This window comes from Schistocerca serialis, chromosome 4, assembly GCF_023864345.2.
Source record: "Schistocerca serialis cubense isolate TAMUIC-IGC-003099 chromosome 4, iqSchSeri2.2, whole genome shotgun sequence".
Classification (NCBI taxonomy): domain Eukaryota; kingdom Metazoa; phylum Arthropoda; class Insecta; order Orthoptera; family Acrididae; genus Schistocerca; species Schistocerca serialis.
The window spans coordinates 601,642,361-601,660,979 of record NC_064641.1 but is presented as its reverse complement, the minus strand read 5'-3'; the positions used below and the strand labels follow the sequence as shown (position 1 = coordinate 601,660,979).

General features: G+C 37.6%; 1 protein-coding gene across 1 annotated transcript in view; it reads left to right on the top strand.

The window, feature by feature from the left end:
* LOC126475381 (ecto-NOX disulfide-thiol exchanger 2) overlaps window positions 1–18,619 on the top strand; it is a 220,303-nt gene that overhangs the window by 85,466 nt on the left and 116,218 nt on the right. The window contains exon 7 of the mRNA XM_050103206.1: window positions 16,293–16,505. Coding sequence (XP_049959163.1) covers window positions 16,293–16,505 — 213 coding nt within the window. The remainder of the gene's footprint in view (window positions 1–16,292; window positions 16,506–18,619) is intronic.

The following is an 18,619-nucleotide window of genomic DNA, read 5'->3' as shown; positions in this document are numbered from 1 at the left end:
CTTATTGCTTATGAAAGCACTATTATGAAGTAGATTTGTTGATAACAGTAAGTTCCTTTTTCTGTAGAACATTAGCTAGAGGTATGTGACTTACGAATTATGAATATGTGATTCAGAACTATATTGATAATGAAGACTACTGTTGCCTTTAACCACTTTGGTATCTTTGTCTAGGAATGTATTATGTGTATCTTATGTACAGTGTGAGGCAATCAAATGGAAAGATTTGAACACTGTGTGGCTATGAGGCACTTCAAGAGTGCGGGACTTGATATGGGGCATGTAGATAGATGGAAGTTTTAATGGCCATGGATCTTTGCTCAAGTGTGCAACATGTGGGTTCTGTAAAGGCATTGTACAAGAACTTGGATTGTTTTCAATAAAATGAAAAACCAGTCCAAGTTGCAGATATTTTATTTTACATTCGATGACTAGTTTCGGGCTGAGACCCATTTTTAAATCAACATAACAAAGTCAGAAATCGCATTTCCAAAGATGTCAAAAAATGTGTAATGTACGTTTACAGTGCATACTGTTAACAGTTGTTATCTATATGCACTGTAAATGCATAAATGCAATGTAAAATGTGCTCTACGCATATTTTGACATCTTCGGAAATGCCATTTCCGACTTTTGCTATGTTGATTTGAAAATGGGTCTTGGCCCAAAGCTAATCATTGAATGAATAATAAAATATTTGCAACTTGGACTGGTTTTTTGTTCTATTGATTAACAGAAATTGCTGACTTTTGGGTGAGAAATATTGAAGCCACTTGTACAAAGAAAATAGGTGATAATGTAAAAACAAGTCTGACCTGTGAGAATATTGATTGTTTGCATGTAGCTTTATAAAGAAGTCTGTGAAAATTATCTAGATGCCCCAGCACAGAACTTGATCTCTGCAATTGATTGGTGAGAAGGATTTTAAGGAATTATTTGCAGTATCATACGTACAAAACCTCCAACCTCAATATTGCAATAACCTCTTTTGGTTTTGCCATGCAATGTTAAATATTATCAGAGAAAATACAGCAAATGTTCACATCTTATGGATGAGTGATGAAGCCTACTTTCATCTTAGTGGTTTTGTCAACAAGCAGAACTTCAGATACTAATCTCATGAAAACCAAAATCATCTCCATGAAGTCCCCCTCCTTTCAGAAAAGGTAACAGTTTGGTGTGCAATTTCATCTCACGTGATAATCAAACCTTACTTTTGTATAGATGAACATGGTGACATGGTGATAGTAAACTCTAAATGGTATGTTGTCGTGTTCATAACATTTTCTCTGTCTGGACTTGATGCCTAAGACCCAGATGAAGAAATGCTCCTCAAGCGTGATGGTGCAACAGGCCATATTGCTGCAGTGTCCATGGATTTGCTTGGACTCACATTTCCTGGTTGTCTCATTAGCAGAAATGACAAAATTTTATGGACTCCCTGTTCATATTTATTAGGCCCATACTATTCTGTTTGGCATTGCCTCAAGACCAAAGTTTTCCAGGAAATCCATCCAAGAAATGGAGATGATTTAAGGGAATTAATGTGCTGAAAATTAAACGACGTTCTGTTGGAAGTCTATGCAACTTTGTGGGTCGATTCATCCTCGAACTCTGATGGTGTGTACAAAACCAAGGAGGCCATGTGTGTGATATCATATCCAAAAAATAATAACTTTCAAAGTAAACTATTTATTTCTACTTGTACACTACATTAAAGCCAAAACAATTCAGATTTGTTTAAATCTCCAGTTAGTGCAACGTTTTTTTAATCTTCCCATTTGATTGCCTTGCTCTGTACTTTACTGATGATAGTGTTGAAGTATGGCCTATATCCTAGTGAATCATTTATGTTTACCTGCCAATAATGCCCCACTTCATAAGTATAGTAACATTTTTTTATGTTAATACACCTGTAGTGGATATACTGTTCGGAGTCAAAGTAAATAAAGTAAAAACTGGAAAACATCACTGCCAGTTTGTATTCTAGTGACATCCTGCATTTAATATTTGTGGAATGATAACTTCACAAATTTTACACTTGTTATGTCTGTCCCTCTGTTGTATTTGAAGGTTTTCAGTGTCAACTGTAGATGTCTGTTGATATCTCTCCTGTTGTTGTGATGGTCTATAAGTGATAGTCAAAACTGTTTGACTGATGGAAACTGTAGTGTAGAGCAAAGCAATTGATGCTTGGGGAAGTGTTCTATCTGTTAAAAAAAATGCCTGATCATCTTTCTTCCAATGTAACAGCTTTTTCGAAGTTTTTATACAGATGTTTTGAGTAATATTATTTGTCAGTTTCAATCAACTTATCAGCTGAGAGGTAGGTCTGAATTGAACAGTACTTTATTGGGATTTCACCTGTTGAAGATGGTATGTTCATTCTTTTATGACCTGTAAACCAGACCATGTACCCAATTTTGGGATAACCTGTGGTTTAATATAAAATCCAAATAGTTATGCAAGTTGCCATTTTTCACATACACAGAACATTGCTGGAGATAAAGGTTCATGCAAGTACCGGAGAGAAAGCAGGGGACAAACTGGGAACTGCTCCTAAATTATCGAATTTACAATTTGATAGTACTCAGTGAGCCACCAACCCAAACTGTGAGCTTCAGTAGTGACATTATTTTGTTCATCATGGATGTCGACATGTTAAAACCCTTCAACTATTGGAAGTTGCGTACTTTTTTAAGAAAGTAATATTCAGTGTGCTGTAGTTTGTAACTGTTATCACCATTTTGAAGTGTCTTGATAACTTAATAAATAGTATGTCACTTTCTGATAAGTTAATAAATAGTATGTCACTTTCTGATAAGTTAATAAATAGTATGTCACTTTCTGATAAGTTAATAAATAGTATGTCACTTTCAGTATTTGAAATTGCAGTACTCGAAAACATTAATAATTTGACTGTGAATTTTTGTCAGCATAATTCACTGGGAAAAGTATGTGCACTGTTATGGATTCGTTCAGCAAACACATTGTCATGTCATGTCATGCTATAAATCTGCAAACTTAACATTTTGTGAAAACATACACCATCTCCACCACCACCCTGACCCTGGGTGTGTCTGTCTGAGGGCAGGTGGGATACTGTCTCCCCCCCCCCCCCCCCCCCCCTTCCAGCTCTCAGGGAAAGGAAAAATATTGTGTTGTCAGCAGTTTTCCTTTAAAATTAATAATAACTTAAAAGTTGGTATTATACAGGTATTTAACGGGGTCAGAACTGGAACTTCTTTATGGCTACTTACATGTCACTTGTCATCTTCCAAAATACTAAAAAATAGTCATACACCTCCTCCTCCTCCCCCCCTCTACCCCTCTACCCCTCTCCCCCTCTCCCATCCTCTCCCTTCCACCCTCCAACACCCCCACCCCACCTCCACCCCCTCCCCAACCCCTATGACAAACTATAGTATGCGCACCTTTGGTCACCACGAGCTGTTTGATATCCACTGATGGATAAAGGCTTTCTTCTTAACTTTTCCATCGATTATGGTCTTCAGCAGTGTGCTTCCAAGTTGCTCCCTTATGTTTTCTAGGGTTTTCCACTCATCATCTAGTAGGTTGTTGTATTGGGTCTTTTCGTATCCCTTTTACTTAAGCAAACAACTTCTTTGTTATATTTTCCAGCATATTCCTTGCCACATGCTCCTTCCACCTGAATTTAATATTCTTACAATCAGATTTCCTTAGAATTTTTCCAATGTGGTTGTTCTTAAGGCCCTATAGAGCATACTCCTGAATAGTTTATTTCTAAAGCAATTTTCAGTGATTGATTGACAATCATGTAATTGAACAGTAATGGACCTTTCCATTTATTTATTCATAATATGTCACATTTGTTTATTTTGAAGGTTGTCCGTTGGTTCCAGCACCAAGTGTTGATTGTATATTCATGTTCCTAGATTTTTCTACAATTATACAGCATGTGGTTCACAATACCCAACACTATTATCCATAAAGAGCTTCAAGGAGCTTCCAAAATTATCCACCAGATCATTTTTTGTACTGCAATCAATGTTGGCCTTATAACACTCCTTTGGAGCATGCCCAAAGTTATTTTCATATCTTCATCTCCATATTAATAGTTAATAGTGATGTTCTCCTAAATCCTGTCATAAAATTAGGTAAGTATTCCATAAGCTCATATTTTGTTCTGTAAACATCATGGGGAAAGGTATCTAATACCTTCCAAAGATAAAATCATGACACCAGCCTGAGTGCTGCTACATATTGCCATCTGGACATTGTGGATGAACAAACTGAGCTAAATTGCACATGCTCATAGTTTTTTGATTCTGACACAGGCGGTTTTTGCTCTCCAAAAGGATCATAAAATGTGAGCATAAGAAATGCCACTGTTATTTAGTGATAGTGTCTTTGATTATTAGTCAAAACATCCTGGCTCTCTTGTTTTTTCCCAAACAGTGATAAAATTTTGGATAAAAATAACCAGCAATGCCAGCTGAAGACTTCTGGTATAAAGTCGCTCTCACTCTGCCATCAGTCTTGCCATAGAGGGCAGATGAGCAGATACAGGTTCAGGACACACTCTTTCCTTTGGGGTGAGAAATTACCTCTAAAGACAAAAGAATTGGCAACAATCAATGGATGAAAATACGGAAGGTAAGGGAAGAGGGACATGAGAAAAGAATTGAAGAACTAATGTAAGAATAATGTTCTACTAGTCAGAGTTTGTAATGTTAGAAGTCTGAATGTGGTAGGAAAACTGGAAATATGGAAAGGGAAATGCAAAGGCTCAATCTAGATACAGTAGGAATCAGTGAACTGAAATAAAAGTCAGATAAGGAATTCTGGTCAGATGAAAACAAATGGTATAATGACAGTACATTTTGTTGCCAATCAGAAGATACGACAAAGATTGAGTTACTGTGAACAGTTCAGTGATAGGAACGTTCTTATCAGAATCAACAGCAAACCACTAACAGCAATAATAGTTCAGGTACACATACTAATCTCATAAACAAAAGTTGGAGGGAAAGGGAGACGAGTTTATAAGAGCTCTGGATGGGTTACTCAGTATGTATAGGGGGATGAAATTCTAATAAAAGTGGGGTAGGAATGCTATAGAAGGGAAGAAATGGTAGAAAGAGTTATGGGAGAATACACGCTTTGTAGTAGGAATGAATGAGGGGGAGACAGACTTCTTGAGTTTTGCAATAAATTCCAACTAATAACAGGAAATACACAGCTCAAAAATCACAAGAGGAGGAGGTATGTATGTTTGGAAAAGGCGTGGAGACACAGGGAGATATCTGTTGGCCTACATCATGGTAAGATAGAGAATCTAAAATCATATATTGGAATTTAAGTTATGCCTCAGTGCAGCTATAGACTCAGATCACAATTTGGTAATAATCAAGAGTAGGCTAAAGTTTGAGAGAACCATCAGGAAGAATCAGCTTGTTAGGAAGTAGAATACTGAAGTACTGAGGAATGATTATGTGCATTTGAAGTTCTTTGAGGCTGTAGATCGGCAATAACGAATAGTGCACTTGAGGAGGAATGAATCACAGAAGTTGTCAGACAGATATAGGTGCAAGGAAGGTAACTGTGAAGAAAACCAGGTGAAAGAAGGAAATACAAAAATGTTCATAAAAGGAAAGGAATACAGCAATAAAAGTTACTCTGGAATGAAATCAATAGGTAGTACAGGGAAGCTGTAGAACAAATGTGAATAAATCCATTTCAGTCATTGATAAGGCAAGTGCAGCACTTAGAATACTTAAAAGAACTTTGGTAAAATTAAAATCAAAGGTGTCAACATTCAGAATGTGAAAGGAATTCTGTTGTTAAAAGTGTGTGTGTGTGTGTGTGTGTGTGTGCATGTGTGTGTGTGTGTGTGTGTGTGTGTGTGTGAGAGAGAGAGAGAGAGAGAGAGAGAGAGAGAGAGAGGGGGGGGGGGGGGGGGAGATAGATGACAAGAGGGCATTCAGTGCCTCTACGAGGGGGAGAAACTGTTTGCTGATTTGATGTAAGAAGGAATGGATGTTGATTTGGAAGACAGGAGATCCAATATTAAAGTCAAAGAGTGTCGCCAACTTCAGAATGCTTGTAATCAAACCAGACAGAACTGAAACATTAAATAAATTTGGAATTCCAAAAATCCTAAGGACAAGTAGCAGTTATGCCCTCAGACTTTCGGAAGAATGTTTCTACGAAATCCCAAAGACAGCACTATTGTCCAATTAGCTTAACAGCTCATGTTGACAAGAAGAATATACAGAGCAGTGTCAAGGAATAGTGAGGAACTTTCGGGCAAAGATCAGTTTGGCCTTTTGGGAAGTAAAACCATCAGAGAGGTAGTTCTGACAGTGCTCTTGACATTGGAGGCAAGACATAAGAAAAATCAACTGTTTCGTGGGACTTGTTGACATAGTAAAAGCATTCAGCAATGTAAAATGATGCAAGGTGTTTGAAATTCTCATAAAAATGATATAAGTTTCAGGGGAAGATGGATAAATGATATATATTATATAAGCAAGTGTACAGTGTGTGTGTCACTAAAACTCAGAAACGAGTCCCAGTATGATCAGTGGGGTTATATGGTGTGATGGCCATGAATAAGGTTCCCGCTTTTACCTGAAGAAGGGTGTGATTTTGACAATATAAGAGCGAGGAAGTTTTGCCCTCTAGAACATCCCAGGACATTCGAGAGTATTTGAGAGCTTTCCATAAAATTCCAGAGTGATCTGGGATGTTGTAGAATGTTCAGGAATAGCCTGGATGTCCAGGAAGATTCCGGAATGTTCAGAACATCTCAGACCATTGTGGAACATTTCAGGACACACTCGTAAGTTGGGGAACATTGTGGACCATTTGAAGACTTTTTGGTATGTTCTGGAAGTCACCAACGATAGGGCTACCCACTGTAGGGGTATGTAAAGCAAGACCCATTGTGGATTCGAAAGTCAGTTTCTTATCAGTAATGAAGGGAGGAACTGAAAAAGCAGTGCAGTGAGTGAATAAAAACAGGCAGTGAAGTGTGAGTAGTCAAAGTGATACAGTGACTGAAAATAAAGTGTGAAAAGTATGTTAAGTGTACTTAGTGTATTTCTTATTAAAAAGTTGATTTGATTTAGATTTTAGACAATACCCAAACACTAAAGAGGAGGAGATCTTGCCAGTTCTGCAGCAAAACAGTGAAAACAAAAGGAGCAATGAAAAAATGAAACGGATGAAGAGTGTGAAGTGCGTTTAAGTTCCCAACAAAAGAGAATGAGCACTGTGAGAAGAAGAGAAATCGAAGAGCTACAGAATGAACAGATTGAAGAATCAAGAATTGTGACACAATCTTATAATAAAAGATTGTGAAGTCAAGCGAGCCGTGAATATATCATTCTACAGGAAGTGCGGATGAGGACAAGTAAACAGTTCAACCTAACAAATGAAGGATTCCACTACAGCCCGACAAAAGAATGTACCAAACACAAACATGTCGTAGTCGGAAAAGTGGATAACATCTGCCAATTTTGCAACATGAAAACATTCAGCAGAGAAACACCAGGATTCTGTTGCATGAATGGAAAAATTTCATTACCACCACTGGAAGCAACTCCACATGATTTTTTACATTACATGGCTGGAGAAACTCCAGAATCAAAACACTTTATTCAAAATATAAAACACCTTCTTCCAAATGACTTCTTTTGGTGTCATTTCGATCAACACTAACAGAGACGAAATCAATTACGTTTTTTCCATCCAAGGACAAATCTATCACAATGTGGGATTGTTACAACCACTACCCAAAGAAGACCATAAATTTCTGCAATTATATTTCATTGAAAATGAAGAAACACAAATTGATCAATACCGCACAAATATCAGTGAATTGAGATGAGAAGTAGTCAGATGTGTACAGAGGATCTTACACAAATCACAACTGATTCACATATTCAAATCGGGTACTAGACCAAACGATTTCTGATGACTGTGAAGTTAAAATTCGAGCTGACAAAAGACCACATGGAGGAGAAGAACACCAATTTAATGATCCTCGGATAGAAGAAGTCGCAATTGTGGACAATGAAAACACAAGCTGTGACATAATTGCACAACAAAGAACAGAAGGACTACATTGTATTTCAGACACACTCTGTTCATATGATGCTCATTAATATTTCTGCATGGAGAGGACAGATATAATTTTAATGTTTCTATGCCTGAAGCAGGCATAGAAACAAACAAAAAATATCACTTCCAAGGATTTCTATGCTTACCACTTAATGATTAGAGAGAATGAAACATAAAGTCACCTTCTTGACACTTGATCTTTATTCCAACAATTCCTGGTAGGTATATATGTAAAAATAGAAGCAGAATGGATGCTTTGCATTAGACTGAATGAGAATAATACATCCACCTTCCATGACCGAAACATTGATGACATTGGAACAATGGTTATCTTACACTCTTTATATATAGGAAGTCTGAGACACATGCACAAATACATTCAAGATGCTATGATCTACATAAGAAAATATCGATGACCTGACCTCTTCAAGAGATTCACATGTAACTCATCGTGGCCAGAAATAAAGAACAACTAAGATATGGACAAGCCCCCATACATCGACACGCCATAATAGCCTGAGTTTTATGACAAAAACAAATGAGATTTATTGAAGTCATCACAAAATAACACATCTTTGGAACCAGTAAATGTTGGTTGTACATAATTGAATGGAAAAATTGAGGACTTTCTCTAAAGGGAGTAGCTCTGCTCATAATCTCAGAAGATTTTTGACAGACAATTTCAGTTATTTTGAAGTCAACACCAGCATACAATATCAGTGCACGCTTAAAAAAATCACCTCTCTGGCCACACATACAAATACTGTGACTGACAAAAAATATGAGAGTTGAACTATTAAAAGATGAAACAGCAGCACATTTTGGTCAACTGCTTTTACATATAGGTAAAGGCACATATACTACTGACCAGATGACCAGCATCGTTAAACTCAACAGTGAGTTCTGAAAAATAGCCACTGCTGAAAACGAACTCATCAACCGAATTTTTTTGAACATTGTTTCACATCTATACCAATCTGGACTGGCCATTTGGAAGGGCAATTTTGACAACCCAAAATAATATTGTAAACAATATCAATGTTAATATTCAGAAGAAACTTATCATTGAAGAGAGAATATACAAATCGATTGACGTGATGGTAAACGTCGAAGAAAATGTGAACTTCCCTACAGAATTTGTAACCTCTTTGTAAGTATCAAGAACTAGCCAGCAGCTCTGCCTCATAACGTAATAGTTTTCTCAATTTAAATTTCCATTGACACATTTAATTTAATTCGTAGGATATTATAGCCACATATCATCAAACAGAAAACAATATTCTCTAAATATCTTACTTGTACACTGAAGATGTGCAGAGTCAGATTTTGTGTGACATGTATTTGATATTATTATTAGTAGTAGTAGTGTATACATCACTCCTAGTAAGAAATTCATCAGTGGAATAGGAGAAGATGACCACCAATTAAATCATTGATTAACTTCTCATGACTGTGAACCTCAACCATGAGAAGTTAATAAGTTGTTTGCCTGGTTGAGGTTTTGCTGCATTTCCAGCATACGAAGATAAAATTTCTGAAGACAACAGAGTGTATAACCACTTAATAATGGCCTTAAGACCACTAATATCATTGTGTGATATGAATGTTAGATTTGAGGAATCTTCTTAATCACTCTTAGTATAGGTGCAGTATGTGTTATCTCTCACTTAACACTACAAGATGTGGTTATACAGTTGCCATTCCTATGTAGATGTCACCTGATGGTATTTTCCCCTAATGTTGAGAAATCTTAAAACACCACCTGACAGCATAATGTCCTTTGACAATTCACCAAGTGGGACTTCTGTGAAAAGTATTCAGGTTTTTTTACAAATTTTCTGCTCCCAGTGAATATCTTTTTTGGCCTTCTCATAACAGTTTGCCAGTTACGGTTGATGATTTGGAGGTAGAAGAAGCGGGCAGAGAGTATTAGTTTCAAATAGTGTTGTTGTTGTTGTGGTCTTCAGTCCTGAGACTGGTTTGATGCAGCTCTCCATGCTACCCTATCCTGTGCAAGTTTCTTCATCTCCCAGTACCTACTGCAACCTACATCCTTCTGAATCTGCTTAGTGTATTCATCTCTTGGTCTCCCTCTACGATTTTTACCCTCCACGCTGCCCTCCAATACTAAATTGGTGATCCCTTGATGCCTCAGAACATGTCTTACCAACTGGTCTCTTCTTCTCGTCAAGTTGTGCCACAGACTCCTCTTCTCCCCAATTCTATTCAATACCTCCTCATTAGTTATGTGGTCTACCCATCTAATCTTCAGCATTCTTCTGTAGCACCACATTTCGAAAGCTTCTATTCTCTTCCTGTCCAAACTATTTATCGTCCATGTTTCAATCCCATACATGGCTACACCCCATACAAATACTTTCAGAAACGATTTCCTGACACTTAAATCTATACTCGATGTTAACAAATTTCTCTTCTTCAGAAACGCTTTCCTTTCCATAGCCAGTCACCATTTTATATCCTCTCTACTTCGACCATCATCAGTTATTTTGCTCCCCAAATAGCAAAACTCCTTTACTACTTTAAGTGTCTCATTTCCTAATCTAATACCCTCAGCATCACCTGACTTAATTCGACTACATTCCGTTATCCTTGTTTTGCTTTTGTTTATGTTCATCTTATATCCTCCTTTCAAGACAGTGTCCATTTTGTTCAACTGCTCTTCCAAGTCCTTTGCTGTCTCTGACAGTATTACAATGTCATCGGCAAACCTCAAAGTTTTTATTTCTTCTCCATGGATTTTAATACCTACTCCGAATTTTTCTTTTGTTTCCTTTACTGCTTGCTCAATATACAGATTGAATAACATTGGGGAGAGGCTACAACCCTGTCTCACTCCCTTCCCAACCACTGCTTCCCTTTCATGTCCCTCGACTCTCATAACTGCCATCTGGTTTCTGTACAAATTGTAGATAGCCTTTCGCTCCCTATATTTTACCCCTGCCACCTTCAGAATTTGAAAGAGAGTATTCCAGTCAACATTGTCAAAAGCTTTCTCTAAGTCTACAAATGCTAGAAATGTAGGTTTGCCCTTCCTTACTCTAGCTTCTAAGATAAGTCGTAGGGTCAGTATTGCCTCACGTGTTCCAACATTTCTGCGGAATCCAAACTGATCTTCCCCGAGGTCGGCTTCTACTAGTTTTTCCATTCGTCTGTAAACAATTCGCGTTAGTATTTTGCAGCTGTGACTTATTAAACTGATAGTTCGGTAATTTTCACGTCTGTCAACACCTGCTTTCTTTGGGATTGGAATTATTATATTCTTCTTGAAGTCTGAGGGTACTTCGCCTGTCTCATACATCTTGCTCACCAGATGGTAGAGTTTTGTCAGGACCGGCTCTCCCAAGGCCGTCAGTAGTTCTAATGGAATGTTGTCTACTCCTGGGGCCTTGTTTCAACTCAGGTCTTTCAGTGCTCTGTCAAACTCTTCACGCAGTATCATATCTCCCATTTCCTCTTCGTCAACGTTCTCTTCCATTTCTATAATATTGTCCTCAAGTACATCGCCCTTGTATAGACCCTCTATATACTCCTTCCACCTTTCTGCTTTCCCTGCTTTGGTTAGAACTGGGTTTCCATCCGAGCTCTTGACATTCATACAAGCGGTTCTCTTTTCTCCAAAGGTCTCTTTAATTTTCCTGTAGGCAGTATCTATCTTACCCCTAGTGAGATAAGCCTCTACATCCTTACATTTGTCCTCTAGCCATGCCTGCTTAGCCATTTTGCAGTTCCTGTCGATCTCATTTTTGAGACGTTTGTATTCCTTTTTGCCTCCTTCATTTACTGCATTTTTATATTTTCTCCTTTCATCAATTAAATTCAATATTTCTTCTGTTACCCAACGATTTCTACTAGCCTTCGTCTTTTTACCTACTTGATCCTCTGCTGCCTTCACTACTTCATCCCTCAGAGTTACCCATTCTTCTTCTACTGTACTTCTTTCCCCCACTGCTGTCAATTGTTCCCTTATGCTCTCCCTGAAACACTGTACAACCTCTGGTTCCTTCAGTTTATCCAGGTCCCATCTCCTTAAATTCCCACTTTTTTGCAGTTTCTTCAATTTTAATCTGCAGTTCATAACCAATAGATTGTGGTCAGAGTCCACATCTGCCCCTGGAAATGTCTTACAATTTAAAACCTGGTTCCTAAATCTCTGTCTTACCATTATATAATCTATCTGATACCTTTTAGTATCTCCGGGATTCTTCCATGTATACAACCTTCTTTTATGATTCTTGAAGCAAGTGTTAGCTATGATTAAGTTATGCTCTGTGCAAAATTCTACCAGACGGCTTCCTCTTTCATTTCTTACCCCCAATCCATATTCACCTACTATGTTTCCTTCTGTCCCTTTTCCTACACTCGAATTCCAGTCACCCATGACTATTAAATTTTCGTCTCCCTTCACTATCTGAACAATTTCTTTTATCTCTTCATACATTTCATCAATTTCTTCATCCTCTGCAGAGCTAGTTGGCATATAAACTTGTACTACTGTAGTAGGCGTGGGCTTCGTGTCCATCTTGGCCACAATAATGCGTTCACTATGCTGTTTGTAGTAGCTTACCCGCACGCCTATTTTTTTATTCATTATTACACCTACTCCTGCATTACCCCTATTTGATTTTGTGTTTATAACCCTGTAGTCACCTGACCAGAAGTCTTGCTCCTCCTGCCACCGATCTTCTCGAATTCCCACTATATCTAACTTCAACCTATCCATTTCCCTTTTTAAATTTTCTAACCTACCTGCCCGATTAAGGGATCTGACATTCCACGCTCCGATCCGTAGAACACCAGTTTTCTTTCTCCGGATAACAACGTCCTCTTGAGTAGTCCCCGTCCGGAGATCCGAATGGGAGACTATTTTACCTCCGGAATATTTTACCCAAGAGGATGCCATCATCATTTAACCATACAGTAAAGCTGCATGCCCTCGGGAAAAATTACGGCTGTAGTTTCCCCTTGCTTTCAGCTGTTCGCAGTACCAGCACAGCAAGGCTGTTTTGGTTATTGTTACAAGGCCAGATCAGTCAATCATCCAGACTGTTGCCCCTGCAACTACTGAAAAGGCTGCTGCCCCTCTACAGGAACCACATGTTTGTCTGGACCCTTAACAGATACCCCTCCGTTGTGGTTGCACCTACGGTACGGCCATCTGTATCACTGAGGCACGCAAGCCTCCCCACCAACGGCAAGGTCCATGGTTCATTGGGGGGGTTTCAAATAGTATTGTTTACATATTTGTGTTTGTTGACTTTAAATTGCTAATCATGTTTTAAGTATATCAGAAATATGTATCTTCGACACAGTTCTCATTTTTTGCAAGTGAAGTTTCCAGATATTTTTTTCAAACAAAAAATTCACATGCCACACTAAAGGGACCTGAAAATGAACAGTTCTCTAATGATCTAGCACCCAAAAATGCTTGGAAGTAGAAAGGATGTGCTTTTTCTTTCCTGTGAGGAGTTCCTGCGATCCCAGCTTCTATGTTTCATAAGTATCTTCATTCCCTAGAGCGTGATATCCTGTGTAACAAGGAGAAATTAGATTAAATACAAGAGCATAGAACAGACCCCATTTTATCAATTCTTGTGAGCCCCTGCCTTTCAATCTACAGTAACTTCTTCATGTTAGTAATGCATTTAAATCCTGGTTTGTTCCCCAGTCCTTGCCTTTGCCCAATATATAGGTACACTGGAATGACTTCTGATCCATCTGTGGATTGTAAAATCAATTAGGAACCTGTAAAATTTTAACTTTGTGACCTAGATCTGAACAAAAATAGCATTGTTGCTCAGGGCTGAAGCTGGAGCAGGTTGCCACCCCGCCTGCTGAAGAAGCCCTGCTTGCTTCTGGATTTGAAGTAGCACAGGAATACTTGTACCTCAGACTAGTATATTTCATTCATAAGGTCAATATTTTATTGAGGGTCCATCATCCTACATTCATGTGAAGGCTTATACTAAGGGATTCCCATTGAATACTAATCTGCTTACCCTGACTAATTGTATCTTCCGAATACAATTCCCTAACTCAATCTGTCTGTGATGTTAAAACCCCAAAGGTGCTGGAGCGGATGAAATTTGATAGGAATCAGTGTTTTATCATCTGCTCTTATCCTTGAAGTTCACTTCTGCCTGCTGGAAATGTGGCCAACATGATATATTAGAATGTGCAGGATGTAATCATTCTCTTGCAGAGAAGTCATGGAAATGACATATTTGTGATGGGTTCCATCACATATGCAACATTGTGGTAAAGAGTGAGCTAATAGAAAGCTTAAGGAGGAACGACAGGGTGACTGACGAAAAAACTTGAAAAAAAATTTTTTTTCGTTTACTGATCTTGTCCATTGAAGAATATTCCCCAAAATATGATGCACAAACTCCAGAATGTAACAATTCTGTGAGCATTTGAAGCCGAGCACGTACTCTGCCTCTGTGTTAGGGAACTGGTTCCGCACTCATGCTCCCTTCATTGTGACCATGAGATGTTCAGAGTTTTGAATAAACCTTATTTGCTGGAGCATTGTCTGGGCAGTTTTACTCAAAATGTGAATGAAATTTTCAGTAGTCTCATTTCGAGATATGCTTCAAAAATGACATCCAGTTGAAGTGAAATTGTCAACTTTGCTTCAAATTTGTGTGTATGTCTATTTAATGTAGGCCATACTGCATTAATGCACAAGGTAAGTGCCCTCCAAATCAATATTGCTGATGAAATGTACCAATTCTGTGAAGATAGAAAACCAGCGATGATGCGTTCAGTGACGAAGAGGGCTTTGAGGATGAAAATGAGGCCTTATCAGGGCAAAGTAGCAGAAAGCAGCCATCCAGTAGTCAGGGTGATAGGTATTATGGACCAGGCATCGATGATATTCCTTAAGTTTAAAGCTTTGTCCCTTTTTTTAAAAAATATGGTATATACTTATCAAACTTCAAACATATTTTTCTCAAAACCATGTTTTTTGGCATGGTTGTCATCGCTTGTGCTATGATTTTCATCAAGTTTTAATGACTTTTGGCCTCCCTTGAAGCAAATTGAGTTCTCTTGAGTTCATTGTAGCTGATTTTTTTTATATTGATATTTAGTATTTTTTTAGCCAAAAAAGATGATCCAAAAATGGCAATTTTTTCAAACTTCCATAATTTCGGCAAATTTTTTTTTTTGCAAATCCCTACAATGAACTAAAATTACATCTGTGAGGATCAGAGTGATGTGTTAATTTTGTGTTTCAGATAACCACAACCATAGTTACAGCATGACCATTGATCTACCTCCTTTCAGAGCTGTGTCAGGAAAATCCCAATTACACAGTGAAGATATTAATATTTTTCAGTTACAAATACCCATAAAAACTTCCTTGTATGCTTTATTCAGTGTAGTAAACCCCATTTGTCTATTACGTTCCAGTACGGAGAAAAAAATTTTGAATTTGAGCAATATTTTCATCTATGACCCTGTCATTCCCCCTGCAGGTGCCTGTGTGAAACCAACTTCACCGCCGGCCGTGGTGGACGTGCGGTTCTAGGCGCTGCAGTCCGGAACTGCCGGACTGCTATGGTCGCAGGTTCGAATCCTGCCTCGGGCATGGATGTGTGTGATGTCCTTAGGTTAGTTAGGTTTAAGTAGTTCTAAGGTCTAAGTTCTAGGGGACTGATGACCTAAGATGTTAAGTCCCATAGTGCTCAGAGCCATTTGAACCAACTTCACCAGAATACAAATTCCCCTTCTTAATTTCTACACTATTGTGAAGAAGTGAAAGGATGAATGGCTTGAAGTGGTAAATAACAAGTTGAAGTTTTTTTGTATGTTCTGGTCTCCCATGGTGAACCTCCTTCAACCACTTGAAGAATAATAATAATAATAACAATAATAATAACAATAATAATAATCCTACATACGACGTCTGTAAGTGAGGCATTGACAGTTAACTCCAGTGCCCACCTATTGGTGGAGGGGAGTGTGGCTGGCTTCTCCATAAATATTTAGGGAAAGGAGAACCTAGCATGTTTTGAATGACTGGCTGATCTAAACACATTTACCTCATGTTATATTTTAAGTGAGTTAATTTGTGTAATTTGTGTAATTTTAGTACATGATTTATATTTGTGATTCAGTTGTTTAATCTGTACTTACAGTACAAGAATGATTTGTTTCAGCGGATGACTCATTCACAAAAGCTGTGCAAGTGGTGATTACATGGCTGGAACGTGGGGACTGCAACAAACGAAACGCAAATACTTTCTACACTATGATTCAGTCAACAAACTCACATGTTCGGCGCCTGCTAAGTGAAAAAGCACAGTATGATGAAGAACTTCAGAGAGCTAAGGAGTTGATGAAAGGACGAATGCAGGGCATTCTCATTCAATGTAAGTAATACAGTTTTACATTATTTTCCTTTATTTAAATGTGAAGAACCTTGTCAGAAACAGGCTGAGGTACAGCTAAGGAAAGTTGTGAACTGTGTATCTCCTAAGGCTCACTACAAGGCTAAAAGTTGGTGTGCGTGCGTGCGTGCGTGCATGCATGCAACCGCGCTCGAGCGCGCGAGTGAGTGCTTGGCAGCAGATGTGTGCATGCATATATGTACTTAAATACACACACACAGTATAGTTTTTAATTGATATCTAGCCATAATATGGCGCTTGTGCTACTATAATTCATTGGCTCTGCCATAGTGGATGATCGTGAAGTTAAGCCCCATCAAGTTCTGTTTCATTAAATATATGCAAATTTTAAATCTGTTCCTCAGCAATGACTTCATCCGGATTACTGTCTACAGTATGCTTACTTCCTGCAGTAACACCCAATGAACAGCTGTCATTGTTCGTTGGTGTTATTACCAAAAGTTTGTGAGAGCCATCTTTCTTTAAAGACAGTCCATATTGTATGCAGTATATCTTCTGTATTCTATGTGTATAACTACTCTGCAACATTAAAAATATACATATTTCAATATTTATGTTATGGTTAGCATTATACTCAAAGATATCCAAGGATTAAATTTAGTTGGTATTACACCCTGTTGCCTGGGTAGAAGTGTATTAATTGATTAACTTTTTCTAAGAAGGTTGTATGTACTGTAAATAAAAGCAAATAGAACTGTTCACTACCAAAGCAACCCTCATATTTCCTTACCGTTGATTTCTAACATCTTTTTTTTCTTTTTTTTCTTGGTGTCACGTTGCACATCTCTAAGTACAAAAATGCCCTTAAATTTATACATACCATTTCTTACTGAAAATAAAAACCAGAACCAGCCATTTACATTTGTAATTACAGGTTGACCACAGCAACCACATCTTACCTTCATTATTTTATTTGTACAAGAAATGGCCAAAATCTGTAAATTAAATGTTTCTCAGTGAAGTTATAAATGAAATCTTGTTACACTATAGACAACACACACATTTTTTTTATGTATTTAAGATTTTGTTAGGTGAACATTTATGATACTTGACCTAATATTTTGGAAAGGCTTCAGAGTTTATTCTCCAGCTATGCATATTTCTTAAAATAAATAAGGGAAATGAAAACCTAAGAGATGTTTGCATTTACATTTCTGTTAACCTCTTGAGCATTATCACACTTCTGTATGTTTCAGTTAAAGTTCATATATTCCCAGTCATTTTTTTGCTCAGATAATTTTACAGTAAACAAATAAAAACTTCGGCCACAGAGAAAATGGGATAATGTTATTCTTGCTGTGGGTTAAAACACAATGTTCTTATTAAGTGTATCCTTGACTTGTTTTCCATATAGCCTCCTCTTTGTTTAAAGCTGTAATACAGCTCCTCTGTACTAAAGTGACATTAAAAGTTGTTCTAATGATTTAGCAGAATTACGTGTTATGTTATTGGATTTCAATCCATATAAAACACGTTGTAGTTGATACAGAAATTTCATAAAACTTACAAATCTTGGAACTTTTTAATTGTCAGTGAAATTTGGTAACCATGGCATTAATCAAGTTATTTTCATGCATATCCAGAATGATAGGCAGAAACAACAAATAAATAAACAAATAAGTAAATGCAATATCATTTCAACTTTGTGCTTTCATACCATAACATAAATATTGAAATGTGCTGCTATTATTTGGAATGTGTGTTGCACATAGTCGAACAACGTGAGTTTACTCCTGAAGTGAAGTCCTGTCAGTCAGTTGGAGCACTTGTGTCCAGGTGAGACTCTGTATATTTTGCTCAGAAGTTGACCTATAACAGTGACAACAGTCAGCTGAGAACACACAGAAAGCCCATTAATGGGCAGGTGAGGTGGAGCATGCAGACCAGGATGCTATCTATACCTGTCATACAGTTTCAAGTCATCAGATAGGTTTGGTAAGCAGAACATAAACATTTTACTACAATGATTACTTGCATTTTATTTTTATATAATGTTTACTTTATTTCATTGATGTAAATAACGGAAGTTCTAAAACTGTAATTCTGTGGAAAGAAAAAGATGCTGGTAATGCTAT